Below are 22585 nucleotides of genomic sequence, written 5' to 3'. Positions count from 1 at the left end.
CTGCAGAAAAAGCCTCTTTCCTGCTGCAAGTAGTGAAATCTGCAGCAGAAAACGATAATCAAGCAGCAGAAAGAAAGTTTGGAGTGAGAAACTTGTGAGGGACTGACAGAAAGTGGGAATGGAGAACACAACTTCACGACAACTGGGAGTGTGCACCATGAAACTTTCCTGGAAGTCACTGGACAAAGCCTGGACTTCAGTGACAACCGTTGCACAGAGTTGCTCAGAAGTGACACCGAGGATGAACAATTCAATGGATTCAATGGATTTAGTGATTTGGAGTGAGATGGAGAGTTTGGTAAACTTATGTTCTGTTAATATGCTATAGTTATCTGAAGAACTGTTCATATGTGACGTTAACATTTTAATGCCTGTTCAGTCTGTTGTTCTCTGTTCTATTGTTATTACTAGAACTTGCCTTTCAAGATAAATTGTCGATTCCTGGTCTCTGATTTTATAAAATAAATGTCCCCCAAAAAGTGCGACTTATAGTCTGAAAAATAAGGTATTTATTTTTATGTTAAAATAAGATGCCTTTTATGGGCAATTGGTTGTAACTGCTTTAACTACAAGTTACTGAGCTCTGAATAGACATGTACTGGAATGTGATGCTGATAGTAGTTTTGTATTTTTCTCTTGCAGTTTCACTCTGCGTTCATAAGATGAGCATTAAATCTGAAAACTACAACAACAGTCTCATCATTGAATCAGAGTTTAGCTCGTTGTCAAGCTGGAACTGCAAGAAGAACAAGAAGAAGAACAAGAAGAAAACAGAACAAAAATACTGTGACTAACCCAGCCTATCCACAGCTAAAATCTACTACTCTGAGCAAAAAGAAAATGACAAAAACTGAAACTGAAAAAGAGCAGATTCTATGGATATAAAACGCTCATTTGGTCCAAACTTTTGGGGAAGCACAGAACCAGGATCAAACCAAGCTGGAGTTAAAAGTGTAGTTTTTGCTTTTGTGACATGCCAAGTTTTCCTCATTAGCTCAGAGTTGGCTCTCGTCTGCAGCTCCGAGCTCAGACAGGAACCAGCAAACAAAATGGAGGATGAAGAAAGTTGAACATTAGATTCTCAAGATTTGACTGTAAAGGTACACTGTGTAACTTTCTGGTTGGGAGTCCATCTGCTTGTTTCTATGGAAATGTCATTGCTCGGTCTGGAATGTTCCAAAGTGTGATATTAAACAGCTCTACTTTACATTTATTCAATCACAGGTGGTTTTATAACTCAAAAATACCCCGAAAAATAAACCTGTGTACTGACTGTGAGCGGAGTCGCCTCTCCACAGATCTGACCTGGAACTTGGTCTGGTTTGGTCTCCATGAACTTTGAAAGGTTTAATGTCATATTGTGAAACATTCCAGACAAAGCAATAACATCTCCATGGAGAAAAGACTTTGAAGGACCCTGCACCAGAAAAGTGACACAAGAGTAAGTTTTGTGTAATAGGACTTTAAGTAACCGTCATATGATTTTTAAGTCGTTGGGTTTTTTTTCTGAGAAGTGAAACATTTTGACCTAATTTCTCCTCAGGTCATGAGCCACACAAGATTCTTTTCACATAACTTTCATTTTAACTGAAAGACCGTAAGAAGAGCTCCGTTTAACGCTGAATAATTCTGAAAATAAATGCAACTAATATGAGGTCTTATTCTGTGTAAAAGCTGCTAACCTCACTACAAACATGTTCTGAAGTGTCCCTGTGTGTCAGATGCCCTCCCCTTGTCTTCATAGGGTCTTATTCTGGGTAAAAGCTGCTGACCCTGTAGTTTAGATCAGCTGTCCCCAACCTTTTTTGCACCACGGGCCAGGTTAATGTCAGAGAATATTTTCACGCACCAGCCTTTAAGGTGTGGCAGATAAATACGATCAAATAAAATGACAAAACAAAAACTGCGCTATTTTGTAAATATAATAATAAACTTGAACAAAGATGACTGTTTTTTAATCTTTTCGCAGCTTGTGGGTTTAATATTCATTTTAATGTATCACGTGATCAAGACAAGCATCTTGCCATGTGTCGAGAGTGAGTCATTTTTCAAAATAAAACATTGTTCAGACTCGGATAATAAATAAAATGGAAATAATGTAAGTTATTTACCATATTTTTTGCACTATAGGGGGCTCTGGATTAGAAGGGCGCACTGTCATAGAATGGTCTATTTTTGAACTTTTTTCACAAATAAACCACAGCGGACTATAAGGCGCATTAAATGAAACCCAACAGTGTGATGGGTGAGTGGTTTTGTTTGTTTGTTCGTTCACGGTGACTCTGGGCTTTGTTCAGTTGTGGCGTGTAGGGAGGGTGCTGTCTGGGACCAACGGATTGTCGGCGTGTTCGCAGTGACTCAGTTGTTCAGTTGTGTCTAGAAGCGGCACATTGCACTCGCTTTTTCGGTTCGTTCCTCCGTTCCGTTCCTCGTCGGTGTGGAGTGATGAGTGTGTCTGTGGGTGTGTTTCTCTGTGCAGTCGCTGTCTGCTCCGTGTGTGTTTGTGTGTTCTGTGGGTGGTGCGGCTTTGTAGTTTACTGAAGTCGTACTGGGACACCCGAGTGGATTGGTGTATAGGGTGCTCTGGATTGTGGGGCATGCAGTTGTTTTTTGATGGGGTTGGAGGCTTAAGAGCACGTCCTATAATGCAGAAAATAGGGTATTCTTTCTGTGTGGCCTGGTACCAAACGATCCACAGACCAGTACCAGTAGCTGTCCTGGGGGATGGTAGAGCACTATAAACCTGTTCTGAAATTCCCCAGTGTGTCAGTTGTTTATGGAGGGTCTGCTCATATTTCAGTCTTCTCTCAAATCTTAATGTTTAAAATTGCCAATGTGAACTGAATAAACATTACAAATTAAAACTGCAATTGTAAAAAATCCCAAATTATTCAACCTCATTGCAAATAGTAGAAACTCCACAATTCAACATTTTTGCACACCCACGCCATATGAAAGTCCTGTTCTGTGTGACCTTCATATGATGACTACACTTCCTGTTTTGGTTAACCACAGAGCCAGGTTCACCGCAGCAGGGTTTCTTCAGCGTCTTTTCTGAACAGTGGAGAGATAGTGATCTGAACAGTCATGCAAAGACTGCAAACAAGGAACAAAACTGAAACGGAAACTCGTCAGCAAACTTCAAATTGTCTAAGAAGAGAGACAATACCAGGGAGAACACTAAAAGTGAAACTATTTTAGTTACTCATGTTCAGTCTGACTCTTACTGAAAATGAACTCTCCAACTAAGTTCAGAAAGAATATTCCACCTTTAGAGATGCATTTAATTCTTTTTTTTTTTTTTTTTGCATGATCCTGCTTCAAGGGTACATTGTGTAACTTCTTTCTAGGTATTTTTCAGATATAAACCCACATGTAACTGAATAAATGTAAACTAGAGCTGTTTAATGTCACACTGTGGAACATTCCAGGCAGAGCAATGACATCTCCATAGAAACAAGCAGGTGATATCTGAATATTGTTTCATCATTATTGTTTATTGTCTATCCAGAGGTTTCAGAATGATGAAATACTGGGACCATTGCCATAGCGTTTGACAATTTAAAACTAAATATTTTATCTTTGAAGTGGGAAAAAAAGTTGCATATGGAACAGGAAGTTGAAACCTGTGAATATTTCCTCAGTATTATCCTTGCCAAAATTACATGAGAGATTTAATTCTGAATAAAAATTTATTCCGCTTTAAAAAGACCATGTAAACACTTAATTCCTAATGAAAATGATTATTCGGAATTAAACTTGACCTGAAGTAAATGGTGGTTTATTCCCATTTTAAAGCTGAATTTATTTATTCCTCAATCATATAAATGTTTATTCTTCTTAAAAATAATTCAGGTCGTTCAGTTCATGCTCGTTGTGTCGTCCTTCTGACGCAATCTGGACAACCCGGCTCCACCAGTCCTGTCTTGGGACTTTCATCCACGTCTCTTTGGATTTGTGAGCGGGATGTGGGAGTGGGCTGAGGTAGAGCAGCCTCACACTCACTTTGTCTTCTTCCTCCCTTCTCCTCCTCAGCTGACAGACGTAAAGCGTGATGACAGAATTCTCAATTATCAGAATTTGTCCTCCTCAAATAATGATAAAGGTGAGTTTGGTTCCTCACGTGTGTTTACATCCACACAGCGCACGCATCGAGCTGAAGCTTTAGATGAGTGACAGTGACTCTACTTCCTGTTCAGCTCATTCAGACTCCACATCACCTTCCACTGGACGTGTGAGGAGATAATTGAGCATCATGAGCTACATTTCAATTGCCAAATCAATATTTCCAGTTATTTTGGTGAGAGTAACTTAAAAGTAATGCAGTTGGGCCCAGTCAAGCAGAAGTAAACAGCAAGGCCAAAAATTCAAGTGAATTCATCTGATATAAAAATGTATTGAACAGATACATATGTACTCTAGTTTATGAAACTGTTGACCTTTTTTCTGTACCATTTTTGGTTCTAAAGTTCCATACGTTTTAAACAGACCATGTATGAAACATGGAACAAAAATTATTTCCCAAATTTCAAAGACCTACAAATCATGTAAATAAATGGATGTATTTCATCATATTTTGTGTTTTTCGATCTTTAAACTGTTGATGAAGGTACATGATTTTTTTTTTTTTTTTATGTATTTAAAATGATAAAAATTTGGTTGGAAGGACTGACATATTTTATAGAAATGGTTTCCTTTCATTTCATTCATTTTTGAAGTAATATTAAAGTATTCGGAAGAAAAAAGTTGACAAATGATGTAAAATCCTGCACCTTCTACTTGTTTGCACAATTTTCCCTCCGTTACCATGACCTTTCTTAATAAAAAATCTCATTACTCAAAAAGTAAGAGGTTTTTCAACCTAATCTTGTACCATATGGTAGAAAACTATATGAAGCAAATATTCAAACCAGTTTGTTAAGGATATGGAAGTGAGAACCAAGAGTTATCACTGTTTGGATTTATTGTCCAAAAAGTGCTGCATATTTCATTCCCTCCGTTACTGACATGAGTTTTTTTTATTTTTTGTCAACAATTTGAAAGAATATCACAGGTTTAACTTGACCCTGTTGGAGTGTAACTCTTTCCTACATTCTGATACTTTACTTATTTCAATAGTCCCTCTAGTTTCTGAATAAGAGACATTTGAATGTCAAAAATCTGCCCCTGTTTCCCTCCGTTACCACTTGACCAGACCCCACTGCAGAAAGTTTGGGTCGTGTTTGTGTCCGTGGAGTAATGACAAACCGAGATGACAGAAAAGCCGGTAGCAGCTGAAATGTGTGTTTTCTTCCCAAAAACGTACTGTATTTTCCAGGTTATAAGACGCGTTCTTAAGCCTCCAACCCCACAAAAAAATGACTGCGCGCCCTATACACGAATCCACTCAGGTGTCCCAGCACGACTTCAGTAAACTACAAAGCCGCACCACCCGCAGAACACACAAACACACACAGAGCAGACAGCGACTGCACAGAGAAACACACCCACAGACACACTCATCACTCCACACCGACGAGGAACGGAACGGAGGAACGAACCGAAAAAGCGAGTGCAATGTGCCACTTCTAGACACAACTGAACAACTGAGTCACTGCGAACACGCCAACAATCCAGCGATCCCAGACAGCACCCTCCCTACACACCACAACTGAACAAAGCCCAGAGTCACCGTGAACGAACAAACAAACAAAACACTCACCCATCACACTGTTGGGTTTCATTTAAAGTCCGGTGCAGTTTATATGTGAAAAAACATGACAGTGCGTTTTATAATCCAGAATGCCTAATAGCCCGGAAAGTACGGTAAATATATTGGTGTCCCTGTCCAATCAGAACCCTTCCCCACCCCCAGACGCTGAGTAGAATTAAATAAAGTTGTTTTACATTTCCATGTAAAACTCAATTCGGAATTATTATTTCCATGTAAACTCAAAGGAGAATATTTTAAGTCAGAACTATTCATTTGGGATTAAAAAACATCTTGTAAACGTGGCCAGTGTGCATTAAAAGTGTTACTGTGACGAGTCGAGCAACCACACACCACATATCAGATGTATGTGTGAGAAACAGCTCGTCCCGGTGTGTGTCTGCAGACCCACGAGCAGGTGAAACGGCAGATTCAAACCCAGCAGCAGCTCCTCTCTTTAAACAGATGGAAACAGATGTAAAGAGACACTTTTACAGCTCTAACAGCTCATTCCACAGGTCTGGGTTTCAGATCAATACTGGACTGTGATGAATGGGCCGACAGAGTCAATGAGGGAGAGAGAGCTGCTCTTACTGTGGCTCCACGTCACCTCTGGACAGTTCACTTCAGTGGAAACAGGCACCACTTGCCTAAAAACACTCCTCTTTATTATTTATTCTACTTTTTTTTTTTTTTATATATATTAACTATGAGGGATGCTACTACTTTCTTTTCCTCTTTCTGTCTCTCTCGCGCCCTCTTTTCCTTCCATCTGTCTCCCCAACGCTTTCTCCCACTCTCTTTAGTCTCCCTTCCTCTATCTCTCCCTCTATAGTTCCTCCTTTCTTTATCTAGCACTCTTTCTTTTTCCTCCTCCCCTCTCTCTCTCCCTTTCTCTTTCTTTCTTTCTCTCCCTCCCTCTTCCTCTCTCTCTCTATGTAATAACACAGTCATGTATAACTGCTCCCCCTTCTCTCCCCCTCCCTCCATCTCTCCATCCCTCTCTCGCTCTTTCCCTTCCATCTGTCTCCCCAATGCTTTCCCCCACTCTCTTTCCTCTCCTGTCCTCTTTCTCTCCCTCGAGTTCCTTCTTTCTCTAGCCCTCTTTCTTTTCCCCCCTCTCCCCCTCCCTCCTCCTCCTCCCTCTCTCTCCCTCTCTTTCACTCTCTCCCTCTCTCTTTCTCTCACTATGTAATAACACAATCATGTATAACCACCCCCCTTCTCTCCCCTCCATCTCTCCATCCCTCTCTTGCTCTTTCCCTTCCATCTTTCTCCTCTCTTTCCTCTCCTGTCCACTTTCTCTCCCTCTAGTTCCTTCTTTCTTTATCCAGCCCTCTTTCTTCCCCCCTTTTCCCTCCTCTCTCGCTCTCTCTCCCTTTCACTCTCTCCCTCTCTTTCTATCTCTCTATGTAATAACACAATCATGTATAACCACTGCCCCTTCTCTCCCCTCCCCTCTTCTCCCCTCCATCTCTCCATCCCTCTCTCACACTCTCTTTCCCTTCCATCTTTCTCCCCAATGCTTTCCCCCACTCTTTCCTCTCCCTTCCCCCTTCTCTCCCTCTAGTTCCTTCTTTCTCTAGCCCTCTTTCTTTTCCCCCCCTCTCCCTCCTCCTCCTCCTCTCGCTCTCTCTCTCTTTCTCTATGTAAAAGTACAATCATGTATAACCACCCCCCCTTCTCTCCCTCCATCTCTCCATCCCTCTCTCGCACTCTTTCCCTTCCATCTTTCTCCCACTCTCTCTCCTCTCCTGTCCTCTTTATCTCCCTCTAGTTTCTTCTTTCTCTAGCCCTCCTTCTTTTCACCCCCTCTCCCTCCTCCCCTCTCCCTCTCTCTACGTAATAACACAGTCATGTATAACTCCCCTCCATCTCTGTCCCTCTCTCTCTCCCTTTCTCCCTCTTCCTCTCTCATTCTGTAATAATCCATTCATGTAGAACTTCTCTCTCTCTCTCCATCCCCCTCTCCCTCTCTCTCTGTAATAACCCGTTCATGTGTAACTGTTCTCTCTCTCTCCACCTGACTCTCTCCGGTCTCTGGGGTCTTGTTTAAATCTCGCTCTCGTTTTTGCTGCAGGTTCAGACTCAAAACTACATCACACCAACGAAAACAAACACAGCTGACTCCACACAACACAACACCGCAAATTACTATACAACACCACACAACACAACACCACACAACACCACACACACACACACACACAACACTGCACAACACAACACCACACAACACTGCACAACACAACACCACACAACACTGCACAACACCCACAACGCCGCACAAACACAACACACACAACACAACACCACACAACACTGCACAACACAACACCACACAACACTGCACAACACAACACAACACAACACAACACCACACAACACTGCACAACACAACACAACACCACACAACACTGCACAACACAACACCACATAACACTGCACAACACCCCACAACGCCGCACAACTCTCAAATCTGAACTACAAAAACGTCATATATCCAGGATTTACTCCCTAAATTCATCGTTATGATGCAGCGACAGCTAAAAAAATCTGAGGGAACTACATAGACCATGATCCTTTGCTGTTTCAGTGCGAACTACATGAAGAAATAACTGCACTTTTAAATCTTAATTCTTTGTTTTGCAAAAGTACCAAAGACTTGTCAAGACATTTTATTAAAAAAGTAAACTACCTCTATCAGCCTTTAGCAGTTAAGCGCAAATGTGTGCGTGCTACGGTAATTAATTATATGTGTAAATGCCGATCATTCACACCTCAGTTCACAGCTCATTTACATCAGTGCAGGTCCAGTAACATGTGCAGACACTATAGTCACTGTACACGAGGCCAGTGGAAGAAAACAGACGAGAAAGAACCAAAAGTACGCTGTTTAAATCCAGGCTCAAAACATTTCTGTTTAACTGTGCATATAACTGAAAGGTTTTCATTCCGCACTCTTCTCTCCAATTTATGTCTCTCTTTTTTTAATTTTAATCTTCATGATTATTTATGTTTTGATTTGTTTTTATTATGATTTTAATGTATTTCTTATTCTGTAAAGCACTTTGAATTACTTTGTGTAAGAATTGTGCTATACAAATAAACTTGCCTTGCCTTGCCTTGCCTTCAAAACCAACACATTTGCAACACTCAGCGCTCACACAGGTTGGGACTGTCCTCTGTCAGCGGGACAGTCCTCTGTCCTGTCTTAAACTGCTCTGAAGTTCACTTTTATTCCTCGTCAGTATTGTGGATCAGACACAAGAGCGTTTAGAGCAGCGCCTCAGTGTTGTGCATGTGGATCTATGGCTGTGCACGGGTGTAAACAAGCACACATGCATCACGTGACTCTGGGGGTGCGTTCAGGGGCAGTACGGCGTCACAGACACATACAAATTACTCCACAGGTAAATACTGATGCGGTGCCACATATGAGGACATTTATCTGTCTGTAAATTAGATTAAATGAACATAATATGGACAGTCTAACTTTATAATGAGGTATAACCTGCCCATGTGGACTAACAGATCAGCAAGATTTAGGCTTATAGACGATATGTCTCCAAGTGCCCGTATCGGCTGATATATCGGTCAGGCCCTACTGTGAACCATTCCAGGCAAAGCAATAACATCTCCTTGGAGAAAAGCATCCACCAGAAAAGTTACACAATGCTCCTTTTAAACTAAACTCCAGGTATTTGAGGAGTTAGTGCTTTGTAACATTGCATCGTGATGAAAACGCTCCAAAAAGTACATTTCACATCATAAGCTGCAAAAGAGTGAAACAACACCCAACCTGGACCATGCACAGTAGCTCCTCCTCCTGCGCTTCTATTAAAGGATACAGCCTGAGAGCTCCGCTCTGGGTCCCCACGGCCAGGATCTTCTGCACCGGGTCAAACGCCATCGACGCCGGCTGGTTTGGGAAGCCATGACGCACCGTCTGACAGAGAGAGAAAGAGAGGAAGGAGTTAGAAACATCACTATGGAAGTGTACAGCTCCTCTCCATTCATGTTCACTTCTAACTTCATGGAGACCAAACCAGGCAAAGTTACAGGTCAGATCTGTGGAGAGGCGACCCCGCTCACAGTCACAATGTCTGTTTTTAAAAGGTATTTCTGAGTTGAAAAGAAGGAGGAGGAGAGAGAGAGAAACACAGAGAGCAATAAGAGAAAAGAAAGAGGAGAGGGTAAATTAAGAAAGAGATGAAGATGGGGAGAAGGAGAGAGGAAGAGGGATAGAAAAAGAAAGGCAGAAAGAACAGGTGAAGAGAGAGGGAAAGAGAAGAGACAGTAACTGAGGACAGAGATGATGAGAGAGTGATGGGGGGAGTAAAAAGAACAAAAGAGAGAGGGAGTAGAGAGAGGAGAAGAGAGATGAATAGAAACAGAGAGAGAAGGAAGGAGAGAGAGAAAGAAAGAGGGAAATAAAAGAGCAAAATGGGGAGAGGGAGCAGAAAGTGGAGAAGGGAGAAACTAGGATAGAGAGGATGGAGAGAGACAAGAAAAGAGGGAATAACTGAAAATAGAGATGATGAGAGAGAGAGAGGGACAGAGAGAGAGAGAGAAGTAAAGAGGGAATAACTGAGGATAAAGATGAGAGAAAGAGGAGAGAGCAACTCAGGATAGAGATGTTGGAGAGAGAAAAGATGAGAGATGGAGGGATAGAGAGGATTATGTAAGAGTTGTGCTTGTGGCCGTTTGACCTCAGGGCTTGACCTTTGGCTGATCCTGGAGCAGATTAAGTAAAACACAACAGTGCACTTTCCCACAGGAGCCAGCGGTGAAGATGAGAAAACACACACAGATCTCTAATCAACTACAAATATTCTTACATTTATTCAGACGGCCCATTGTGACAGAATTTCACTTCAATATTTGGATCTCGTTCAAAAACTCCAGAGATAAAAGTGCATCTCCGTAAATGACTCCAAAAATCAAACCCTCTTTATTCACCGAAAACAGTGTAGAAATATGTTGAATAACTTTCATTTTCAGTTCAGCTTGTTTTCCTGGAGAACTGTGGAGTGGGAGCAGGGCTGACGTGGGCCTGTGGGTTGAGAATGCGCTGGGTACAGTCTTGGAGTTTACTGTAACAAGGGTTTGAACAGGGTCTAAGAGAGATCACAATATTACTCAAACATGTATGGCTGACATCTAAAAGCTCTTCAGGCATAGTTTTGATGAGGGACAACGTTATACCATGAGAAAAAGCTCCAAAAAGATCTAGATTTATAATGTCGTTTCCTCGTCACAAACAGACCTGGAGTTGTGTTTTATTTCATTCACATGTTTAAAACACAAATCTGCACATTTTATTTAGGTTGAAAACACTCTTTTCCACCTTGTGATGTCACGTGGTAATAAAAGAAGTGCTCCACTGTGTTTTTAAACTCCACACACCTTCACTAGAATCAACTGAATGATTTCAGCCCTGGAATTGCAGATCTCTACTGAACTAAAGGTAAAACGCCCGGGCCTTTCTGCGTGGAGTAGGGATGGGCATGATTACTCGATTAATCGATAAATGATCATTAAGAATTTCGTCGATTACGTTCATTTTAATCGACAAACTGAATGTAGGTTGCTGTGTGTAGTGTGACCAGACAGGTCTGTACATGTGTCTCTGCATCAGAAGGAGCGAGACACAAACAGTGGGTCTGCAACGTACCGAAGCACAAATGTGTATTTAACAGTGATTTGTACATGACAAGTGTGAGTCCATGTGCACAGTGTACAAAGCAGCACATATGTTTCGGTGTCCAATGGGAAAAAGCTTTACCAGGTGAGAGTCGCACAATATCGATGACGAGTCCCCACCTCGATATATTGATATATCGGCAAGAGTATTTTTTGGTATATTTTACATTATTTACTTACAACTACAGTTTTGTTTGTTCAGAGGAAGGAAACTTGTTTATGCGACACATTTTCACTGTTTTGATGATTAAAATGTTTGTGTTTCAAGAAGGGATGGGCATGATTAGTCAATTAATTGATAATTGATCATTAAGAATTTCATCGATTACATTAATTTTAATTGACAAACTGAATGTAGGTTGCTGTGTGTAGTGTGACCAAACAGGTGTGTACATGTGTCTCTCTGCACTCAGAAGGAGCGAGACACAAACAGTCATCAGTCTGCAACATGCCGAAGCGCAAATGTGTATTTAACAATAATTTGTACAAGAAGTTTCACGCTTTCCGTTCCGGTCGAGACAAGTGTGAGTCCATGTGCACAGTGTGCAAAGCAGCACATATGTTTCTGTGTCCAGTGGGAAAAAGCTTTGCCAGGTGAGAGTCGCACAATGTGGATGACGAGGCCCCGCCCCCCTCCCCCCGTACGGTGTCCTGGTTTTGACAAACGCAAATCTGGTCACACTAACCTGTATTCACCTGAGTCATGTCTTTTAATTTGACAGAAGTTGAACCACATCAGCGACACAAGAGCTGTAGTTTTATCTTCGCTTAGTTTATGCAAAGTAGTGATGTGGTTTTAAGTTTTGTTTCTGTGAGAGTTGCACAAAACTGAATTAAACACATTATAATCTCAAATAGACTGATGTGGCTCTAGAGTGGTTACGGTTTATATGTCGTAAAGTTGAATTTATTTATGCAGATTAGTAGTGCAGATAGTAATAATAATGATGATCATTTTAATATAAAAACGTTAATGATTAATCAATAAGCGATCGTTAATTCTTCCGACGATCAATTAAGAAAATGTCATCGAATGCCCGTCCTTTGTGTGGAGTTTAGATGTTTCTCCCTGTGTCTGGATGGGTTTCCTCCGGATGCTCCGGTTTCCCCCATCAACCCAAAACATGCTCCATATGTCTCCAGAACAGCTGATAGTCAAGGTCAATTAAACACAATCAATCAATGAACCTGCCCTGGGACGACAGGTGGAAATTTGCACTGGTGCTAAAACCTGGTACAAGCATCTCTCCTGTTAAGGTTCATGTCAAAATTGTGTGCTGTTCCTGTCTCAAATAAATAAATAAATGAACATGACATCACAAGGTGGAACAGAGCATTTTGAGCTTTAGTGATATAGACAGACTAATAATAAAGTTACTCAAACATGTGTGAATGAAACAAAACACAACTCCAGGTCTGTTTGTGATGAGGAAACAACATTAGAAGATGATTTACAGCTCACAAGAGTCAGTTTTGCGTAATATAGAACCTTTAAAATGTGTGAGTGATCTGGTTTTGTGCCTCTGAATGACTCAAATGTATGACACAGTTTCATCATTTGGTCACTGGTCACATTTTTATTCAGCGCTTTTCCACCTTCAGGGCACTGAAAACGCTTTACAACAAGAAACCATTCACACATTCACACATTCACACTCACACACCAGTGTACTCAGACAATGGGGCGAGGCGGGTTAAGTGTCTTGCCCAAGGACACAACAACAACATTCATCTGTGGGAGCTAGAACCACTTTTTTTTTTTTTTTTTTTTTTTTTTTTTATGTCAAGAGTGAGATTCAAACCGGCAACCTTCCCATCAGTGGACAACTGACAACTGGACGACGAACTCTTACCAACTGAGCTACTGCCGCCCCGATCGTGTCATTATAATTAGAGGTGTGAAATATCAATATATCATATTGTTTAATATGATGATACAGTATCAATATCGTGGGCTGCTGTATCGATATATCGCCAAGAGGATTTTTTTTGTCTATTTTGCTACATTATTTACTTACAGCTACAGTTTTGTTGTTTGTTCAGATGAAGGAAACTTGTTTATGCGACACAGTTGACATTTTCACAGATTTGATGATTAAAATGTTTGTGTTTCAAATAGGGATGGGCATGATTAGTCGATGAATCGATTAATTGATCATTAAGAATTTCATTGATTACGTTCATTTTAATTGACAAACCGAATGTAGGTTGCTGTGCGTAGTGTGACCAAACGTCCATGTCTGGGGACAAAAAGGGTCTGTACATGTGTCTCTGCACTCAGAAGGAGCGACACACAAACAGTCATCAGCCTGCAACGTGTCGAAGCACAAATGTGTATATAACGATGACTTGTACAAGAAGTTTCACGCTTTCCGTTCTGGTCGACACAAGTGTGAGTCCATGTGCACAGTGTATAAAGCAGCACATATGTTTCGGTGTCCAGTGGGAAAAAGCTTTGCCAGGTGAGAGTCGCTCAATGTGGATGATGAGTCCCCACCTCGATATATTGATATTGATTCGCTTAGCTTATGCAAATGAGTCATGTGGTTTTAAGTTTGGTTTCTGTGAGAGTTGTTAAACACATTAAACACATTATAATGTCAAACGGGCTGATGTGGCTCTAGAGTGGTTACAGTTTATATGTTGTAAAGTTGAATTTATTTATGCAGATTAGAAGTGCAGATAGTAATAATAATGATGATCATTTTAATATAAAAATGTTAATGATTAATCGATGATCGATTAAGAAAATTTTATCGAATGCCCATCCCTACTGATATATATATATATATATATTGCCAAGAGTATTTTTTGGTTTATTTTACTAAATTATTTAGTTACAGCTACAGTTTTGTTGTTTGTTTAGAGGAAGGAAATTTGTTTCGTTGACATTTTCACTATTTTAATGATTAAAATGTTTGTGTTTCAAGAAGTGGTTTAACAATATTGTATTGAATTGTAATTGTACTAAATCGAAAGCTCACTGTATCGAGATGTGTATCGTATCGTGGCTTATGTATCGAGGTATGTATCGTATCGGTAACTTCTGAACGATACCCAGCTCTAATAATGATATGTGGAAATAGAAATGAGAGGCAGTTCAAACCATAACTTCAGACTTAATTATTCTTTACCACATCCTCAAAGGAACTTAACGGGAAAAAAAAAAAAAAAAAAAACGAGGGCAGCTATAATTAAAAACGCTCAAATACAAAGGAATCTTAGGTGGCCCTGTCCAAGAACCTGGCTCAGATGGGTCCTCAAGCCTACTGTACTTACAGGTCATGTCTGTGGAGAGGCGAGCCCACTGTCTCTGCGGAGACAAGCGGAGGGGGCGGGTCGTTAACCAGAAAACTTCCGTAGTGCAGCTTTAAGATTGTGATCAGTGATAGTAATGACTAAAGTTGATCTGATAGAAGCTGCAGAGTTCTGTGCAGTCACACTCAGGACAGTTCGGCAGTTCTCTCACTTCTGTTTTGCAGCTCACGGTGAGACTTTGTCAACTCAAAACAAAACTAACTCTTCGAAATGTTACTCGAGATATTCAAGATAAAAACTACTACTGCTATCATTTGGAAAAATAGAAAAGGTATTTAACTGGTTTTTGGTTTAGTATCTACATAAAACCAGTAACACGCCACAGGAAATGCCTCTTCCAATTAAAGAATGTATTAATATATATTTAAAGTGATAGTGTAGTGTAGTTGATGTGCAGATCTCTCCAGGCCCATTGCTGTGCCTATTTGGAATAAGAACTCAAGATTTTTCATCCCAAAAATTGGATCGCATATTATCACTGTTTTTTTTTTTTTTTTTTTTTATCAGCTAAACGTATTATTATGATGAACTGGAAAGAACATAAACATAAGTGCTTCAACATAGACAACTGGTACAAAGACTTTTTGGATTTAATTTCTACAGAGCAGTTGCTCTGCAAACACACTGTCGGCCCATGGACTGTGGCAAAACCCCATTTGGACAAAGCACAGTAAAAGAAGAACATCACACTGTTGGACAATGTCAAAATATATGTGTATGTAAATGTTTGTATAATGTAATGTACGTGTAAGTGCGTTTTGGGGTTGCCAAACAAACAAACGAAAGATATGGGAAGGGAATAGAAAATATGTAAATGTAAATTTGATTTGACAGCCTTAAAACGTAAATACACACATGGGTCTGGTCAAGTGGTAACGGAGGGAAACAGGGACAGATTTCTGACATTCAAATGTCTCTTATTCAGAAACTAGAGGGACTATTGAAATAAGTAAAGTATCAGAATGTAGGAAAGAGTTACACTCCAACAGGGTCAAGTTAAACCTGTGATATTCTTTCAAGTTGTTGACAAAAAATTTAAAAACTCATGTTGGTAACAGAGGGAATGAAATATGCAGCACTTTTTGGACAATAAATCCAAACAGTGATAACTCTTGGTTCTCACTTCCATATCCTTAACAAACTGGTTTGAATATTTGCTTCATATAGTTTTCTACCATATGGTACAAGATTAGGTTGAAAAACCTCTTACTTTTTGTAGTAATGACATTTTTTATTAAGAAAGGTCATGGTAACGGAGGGAAAAGTAACGGAGGGAAAATTGTGCAAACAAGTAGAAGGTGCATTATTTTACATCATTTGTCGCTTTTTTCTTCTGAATACTTTAATATTACTTCAAAATGAAAGGAAACTATTTCTATAAAATATGTCACTCCTTCCAAGCAAATTTTTATCATTTTAAATAAATTTTTTTTTTTGAAAAATCCTGTACCTTCATCAACAGTTCAAAGATGGAATAACACAAGATATGATGAAATACATCCATTTATTTATATGATTTGCAGGTCTTTGAAATTTGGGAAATAATTTTTGTTCCATGTTTCACACATGGTCTGTTTAAAACATATGGAATTTTACAACCAAAAATGATACAGAAAAAAGGTCAACAGTTTCATAAACTAGAGTACATATGTATCTGTTCAATACATTTTGATATCAGATGCATTAACTTGAATTTTTGGCCTTGCAGTTTACTTCTGCTTGACTGGGCCCACATGCAAACACTGCATAGAGAAACTCACACCTACTACACCCCCCCCCCCCCCTCACACCCCCTTACTTTTTTTTTTCCTTTCTTTGTATGCGTGTTAGGTTTATATTTTGTTATGTCTGTCTTGTTGTTGATGTGCTGGGTCCACTCCCTCAGAATTGACAAATTATTTAAAAAAAACATTCTCCATGGAGACAGATACGTTTTATGCCATACGGTGAAATATTATAGCTAAAGTATCAAGATTTCCATGGAAATAAGTAGGTGAAGGTCCAATAAGAGTCAGGTTTGTGGAGATGCAAGCCCACTAAATGCAGTTATTTTAGTCTTTTTTGACAAAACAGTTACACAAGGCTTGAATTTAATCTTAATATTGCACCACTGATCATTTATTACAAATAAAGGCTTATATTATTGCATGAATAGTGCGCGTGCACACACACGCACACACACACACACACACACAAAACACACACACATAAACACACACAAGCAATACGTTAACAGTGATGCTTAAATACTAACAACATGAGCTTGGGGCTAAAATTCAGTGCAGAGCAAATAAACTTTAAAAATGTTGAGATAATTTAGAGAACTTTGGCCTCGAGACACAAAATTTGACGTGTGAGATTTTTTAACGAAGCACTTCCTGAAAAACAGAATTTACCACAGGAAGGAAGCAAAAAATTCAACAAAAATGTCAGGCAAACTAAAAGGCACAGGTCTGTCAACTGTTTTATCTCTGGTTTAGTTCTGGTTTAGTCCCGGTTTAGACTGAACCAGTACAGGACCATCAACCTGGATTAGAGCAGGAGAAAGACTTTAAGACGATCATCACAAATAATTGTAAACCAGGAGAGAAAGAGGACTAAACCATGTCTAAAAGAGGACTAAACCATGTCTAAAAGAGGACTAAACCATGTCTAAAAGAGGACTAAACCATGTCTAACAAACAAACAAACAGGCCTAAACCCTAGGACAACACCCCAATCTGTCCTGAACCAACACGGACCAATTTAAAACCAGGAAATAAATAATAAATAAATGGGCTGAACTAGGACTGATCTAGGACTAAACCAGGATTTCCATCTGGGTCTGAAACAGGACTAAACCAAAAACAAAGACAAGACTAGGCTGGGACTACAGATGGACCAACCCAGGTCTAAACAAGGACCAACCCCAGGATAAACCTTCAATTATTTAAGGAGGAGTTAATCAACGTTCTGAATCATCACACAGCAAGTCAAACGAGGCTGAAACCAGGTCAAAACCAGGTCTAAACCAGGTCTGTAACAGAACTAAACCAGGATCTAAACAGACTAAAACTAAATAATAAACTGAGACTACTACACCAGGACTAAACGAAGACTGAACCAGGACTGAACCAGGACTGAGCCATTAACCAATACAAACCAGGTATGCACAGATCAAATAATAAACCAGGATTTGCTCAGGTCTATAATAGGACTAAACCAGGATCTCAACCGGTCTAATCTGTAAAACTAAACCAGGATTTGAACCAACCAAACCGGGTCTAAACAAGGTCTAAAACTGATGGTAACCCCAGGATTTCAGCAAAGACCGATACAGGACTAGATCAAAACTAAACCAGGTCTAAAGCAGGTCTCAAAATAGGTCAAAATCCAGGATAAAACAGGACTAAACCAGGTCTCAAGAAGGACTGAACCATGTCTCAAGCAGGACTGAACAGGGACTGAATCAGGACACAAGCAGGACTGAACCAGGACTAGACCAAGACTGAACCAGGAGTGAATTAGGACTGAACCAGGACATAAGCAGGACACAAGCAGAACAGAACCTGAGCTAAACCAGAACTAAACCAGAACTACATCATTACCCAATACAGCCCGGATAGCCTAGATCAATTAAGGACTAACCCAGGATTTCCTCAGATCTATAACAGGACTAAACCAGGATCTGAACCAACCAAACCAGCTCCAAACGAGTTCCAAACCAAGCCTGAAAATGGATTTAAAGCCCGGGATCTGAGAGCTCCAGAGCAGGGCCGTGGCTAAAGCTCGTCTAATCCCGCTGATGGGATGAGGAGGGCGGCAGGCAGCGCTCGGTCACGCCGCTGTCATCTGACCGACCCGTACGCACCTTGCACAGCTGAAAATGTTCGGACTGGAGGGTCTCCTGGACCGGCTCGCTGTCTCTGGGTGTCCCGGGCTGAGCGGAGGAGGAGGCGGATGAAGAGGACGCCGCTGTCAGTCCGTCCAGCACCTTCCTGATGTTAAACTTTTTCATTTTCCTCGCTCTTTCGAAGCTTTAGATCGGGGGGAACGGATCGGGCAGGACGCTAACATAAACCGGGGGTAGCTGCTAGCGCTTTAGCCGAAATTACGCACAGTCAAAATGTTTCTTTGCAGCGCTCGCATGATCCGGAGCAGGTACCGAGCTCTGTGTCCACAAGCAGTCGTCTCACAAGCGCGGAACAGCCCCCTCCGGTTCGGTTTCAGCGGTAATCCTCCATGTATGTGCCCGGGTTTGGCGTTATTCGGTCAGGATCAATGATTTGTGCGAGAGCTGTTTGCACCAGGGCACCAGCAGCACAGGCTACGGAAACGGCGTGTGCGCATGCGCAGTGGGGAGGACACCCGGATGCACGGGCAGCGTTGCAGCGGATTTGGTTCTCCGTAATATTTATTATGTAAATAATGTTGTTTATTTAAGATTTAAGGCCTATTTTTGGCTCCTAATTCTTAAATACACATTAATTGTAGTCTCACAATATATCCTGACTGCTGAACAAATTACTGAAATGATAATAGAAAATTAAAATTGGAGTTTAAATTTTAATTTCAATTTTAATTTTAATTTTAATTTTAATTTTAATTTTTTTTTTTTTAATTTTACAATAAAATAATAAAAATAATTTTTTAAATTAAAATCACTGTACTTGTCCTCGTGATTCTGATTTAGATTCAACTTTATTGTCATTACACATGTATAAATACAATGTATAAAAATGTGGTTTAGTATCTAATCAGAAGTGCAAGGAGCAGCAAGTGTGATATATACAGAATGAGGAGTATATACAATATAGAGAATATACTGTATATCACAGTGTAGACTGTAGTGAATATTTACAAATAAATATGGCAGCAGGAACAGGAGGGAATTACGTATACATGGGGAGATATAAGCAGACGTAAACAATAATAAAGTTTACACAAAAAAAACTTTACTAGAATATACAAATATACAATGTGCACTATAGAAAATATAAATATTTATGACATATGTAAAAAAGCCAAAGATATTATGTGAACAGTTTGCAATGTCAGTAAATAAATACAAAGTTATGTATCAGTTGTGATATGAACATGTAAGCATGAGATGCAGAGATATACAACATTAGTGATATATACATGTGTTTGGATGGAGGGATTGGACTGGGAACATTAAGTGTCCATGGGCGACGTATTTGTACAACTGAAATACTTTGACGAAGTGATTTCTGTTTTGAGATTGGCCTATTTTAAGTCTGCGTTCACACTCCCACCTAAAACCAGGACTAAACTGGGACTAACCTAGACACTAAAACCAGGACTAGACCATGACAAAACCATAATGAGGCTAGACCAAGACTAAAACAAACACTAAACCAGGGCTAAACCAGGGCTAAACCTAGACCAGGACAAGACCAGAAGACAAGTATTAAACCAAGACTAAACCAGGACCAGACCATGACAAAACCAGGATGAGACCACAGACTAAAACCAGACCAGGGTTAGACCAGAACTAGACCAGAACCAGAGCAGGAGTAAACCAAGACTAAACCAGGTGTAGACTATTTCTAAACTAGACTAGACCAGGAGTAGACCAGAAAACAAGGACTAAAGCAGGACTAAGCCAGAACTAAATCAGGACTAGATCAGGACTAAACAAGTGTGAACTTTGCCAAACTGTTTGTGTCTCTTTAAATTTCCTGGAGAAACTCGATCTGTTCTTTAAGAGTTTGAATCTTTTGTGTGTGTTTGGATTTGGGTCACTCCTCTGGTCCCTCTGGTCCCTCTGGTCCCTCTGGAGCAGTGACACATGTGTAACTGTGACGTGGGATAAATTTAACACTACTGTCCTTCTAACACTGACTTTTATTAGGACAAAATGTACTGTTTTAGAATTGAGGAAGTGAGACATGCATGAAGTAGTTACAAAAAGTTACTAGTGAAGTGAATGGGTAGTTCAGATTTTAGAATGTGATGATGTCATATTCCCAGATGGAGGAAGAGACAGTTTTCCACACTGATAACATCATGAAATATCCAAAAGGTAAATTCACACACGTCAAACTCGATAATTTCAATGAAGACAAGCAGGAGACATTAAGACTGTATAAAGACGTCATCCAGCATTCAGCGCTAGTCAAATGAAACTCATGAGACTGGCAGTTATAGGAGTAAATTTGGAGCTGAGTTCCAAATTAGGAATAACTATTGATTTACAGACAAAATCGAGAAATAAAAACACCAGGATCATGTAGAACGGATTCGTACAAACATTATAAGACCAAAATGAGGAGTCTGACAGGGACAGTTACAGACAGAGTGTTGACGTTTTCTCAACAGAAACTGAAGAGAAGTTGGAGTGTACCCAAGCTCACTTCATATTATAATGCAGCTGCCAGTGGGTTCGCTGGGTCCATGTACACAGTCTATGCACAACACAATCAAATATTTTGGGGGCTACGAAGTTCCATACTTTGGCTTTAAATATCTCATTTGGAATCCAGATAAAGTCATTAGAGCTGTGCAGCTGTGAGGTGTGTACAGTTTCAGTCTTAACTCTCCAGACCATTGATCTGTGTGTACACCGTGTGTCCACTAGAGGGCAGTGTCCAACAGCGTATCCGGCTGTAAAGGCCTGTGTGGTTCAATTAGCTACGTTAGTGTGTTTCCTGTTTTATGTTTGTTACCTCTAAGTTTACAAATTGCTTCATTCATTTAATTAAAGGTGCACTGTGTAAGTTTTCTTTGTATTATTGCTTTGCCTGTGATCTTCATCTATTTTGCTTTTATTTAAATATGTGTGCTTTTGAACATTCTGTTTGAGGGCTCTTCTCTCCATATCCGGACGTATCTTGGGTTGGTGGCATCTCCTGCTTGTTTCTGTGGAGATAGATGAGTCTAATGCCATACTGAGGAACTTTCAGAAGAAGCAATAACCTCTCCAAGCAGAAAGTTACACGTGCACTGTTAACTCTAACTTCACTTTTTAGACCGACTGTCCTAATAATATAATGAAGGAATAGTCAATATGATGAGTGAGCATGTGCTTAAATATAACGTATACATACCTTTTATCCACTAGAGGGCCCTGTCTTTTAACTATTCTGCCATGTATTTAGTGAAAAGGGTTCAGCACCAAGGACAGCACCACAGGAACTGTTCTCCTGTTAAAATCTGTGACCCTTTTTCTCCAGATGAGGGGAAGAGTTTTGGACTTTGGAACAGGGACAGTGTGGACAGTTTTTTTTTGTTGTTGTGTGAAGTATGAAGAGTGAACTGTTGACAATGACTTTCTCTTTGGGGCTGAAAAATGACACCAGTTTCTGAAGCTGTTGTGAAAAAGTCATTTCACTTGTGTTTGTGCTAAAAATATGGTGAACTTTGTCCCAGTTTGTTTCACGTGGACAGGTCCAGGAATCATGTCAAACCCGGTGTGGTCAGAACTCAGAGCCTGAGTCTGGTCAGGACTTGGACACCGCTGTGGAGACCAGGTGCCACAGTGAAAACACTGTTGTGTTCTTAGGCAAGACACTTCACCCACATTATGAAGTGTGAATGTTGCTGCTGTCAGTCTGCCCCAGGGCAGCTGTGACTACAATAGTAGTTTAACATCACTGATGTTGGTCTCATACTAATGACATCATGAAAAGGAAAAAAAAAAATTCAAGAAAGGAGGATTTGTTAACATTTGTGATTGATGGCCTCTGTGCGAGTGTCTTTGTGATATAAACATGAACAATGAGAGAGGAGGATTATGGGTAAGAGAGGAAACTGTGTCAGCCAAGTGTGTGTGCCCTGTGTGTTAGATCTGAACTCTTACATGACTCCAGTTTCATCACACACGGAGGCCAGAGAGCCACAGGCTCTCAAAGACTAATTACAAACCAAGAA

The 22585-nt window shown here is 40.2% G+C and overlaps 1 protein-coding gene across 4 annotated transcripts in view; it reads right to left on the bottom strand.

The window, feature by feature from the left end:
• stxbp5b (syntaxin binding protein 5b (tomosyn)) overlaps positions 1–19032 on the bottom strand; it is a 56175-nt gene extending 37143 nt beyond the window's left edge. For all 4 annotated transcript variants that reach the window (XM_055155656.1, XM_055155662.1, XM_055155667.1 and 1 more), the window contains exons 1-2: positions 18564–19032; positions 9541–9638 (exon numbers count right to left, since the gene is read on the bottom strand). In XM_055155656.1, coding sequence (XP_055011631.1) covers positions 9541–9638; positions 18564–18710 — 245 coding nt within the window. In that variant the 5' untranslated portion in view covers positions 18711–19032. The remainder of the gene's footprint in view (positions 1–9540; positions 9639–18563) is intronic.
• Positions 19033–22585: the final 3553 nt, after the last annotated feature.

This window comes from Boleophthalmus pectinirostris, unplaced genomic scaffold, assembly GCF_026225935.1.
Source record: "Boleophthalmus pectinirostris isolate CB_2022bp ecotype Guang Dong unplaced genomic scaffold, ASM2622593v1 HiC_scaffold_10, whole genome shotgun sequence".
In the NCBI taxonomy this organism is placed as follows: Eukaryota; Metazoa; Chordata; class Actinopteri; order Gobiiformes; family Gobiidae; genus Boleophthalmus; species Boleophthalmus pectinirostris.
Note: the sequence above shows the minus strand (reverse complement) of the source record. Positions and strands in the feature narration are given on the sequence as shown.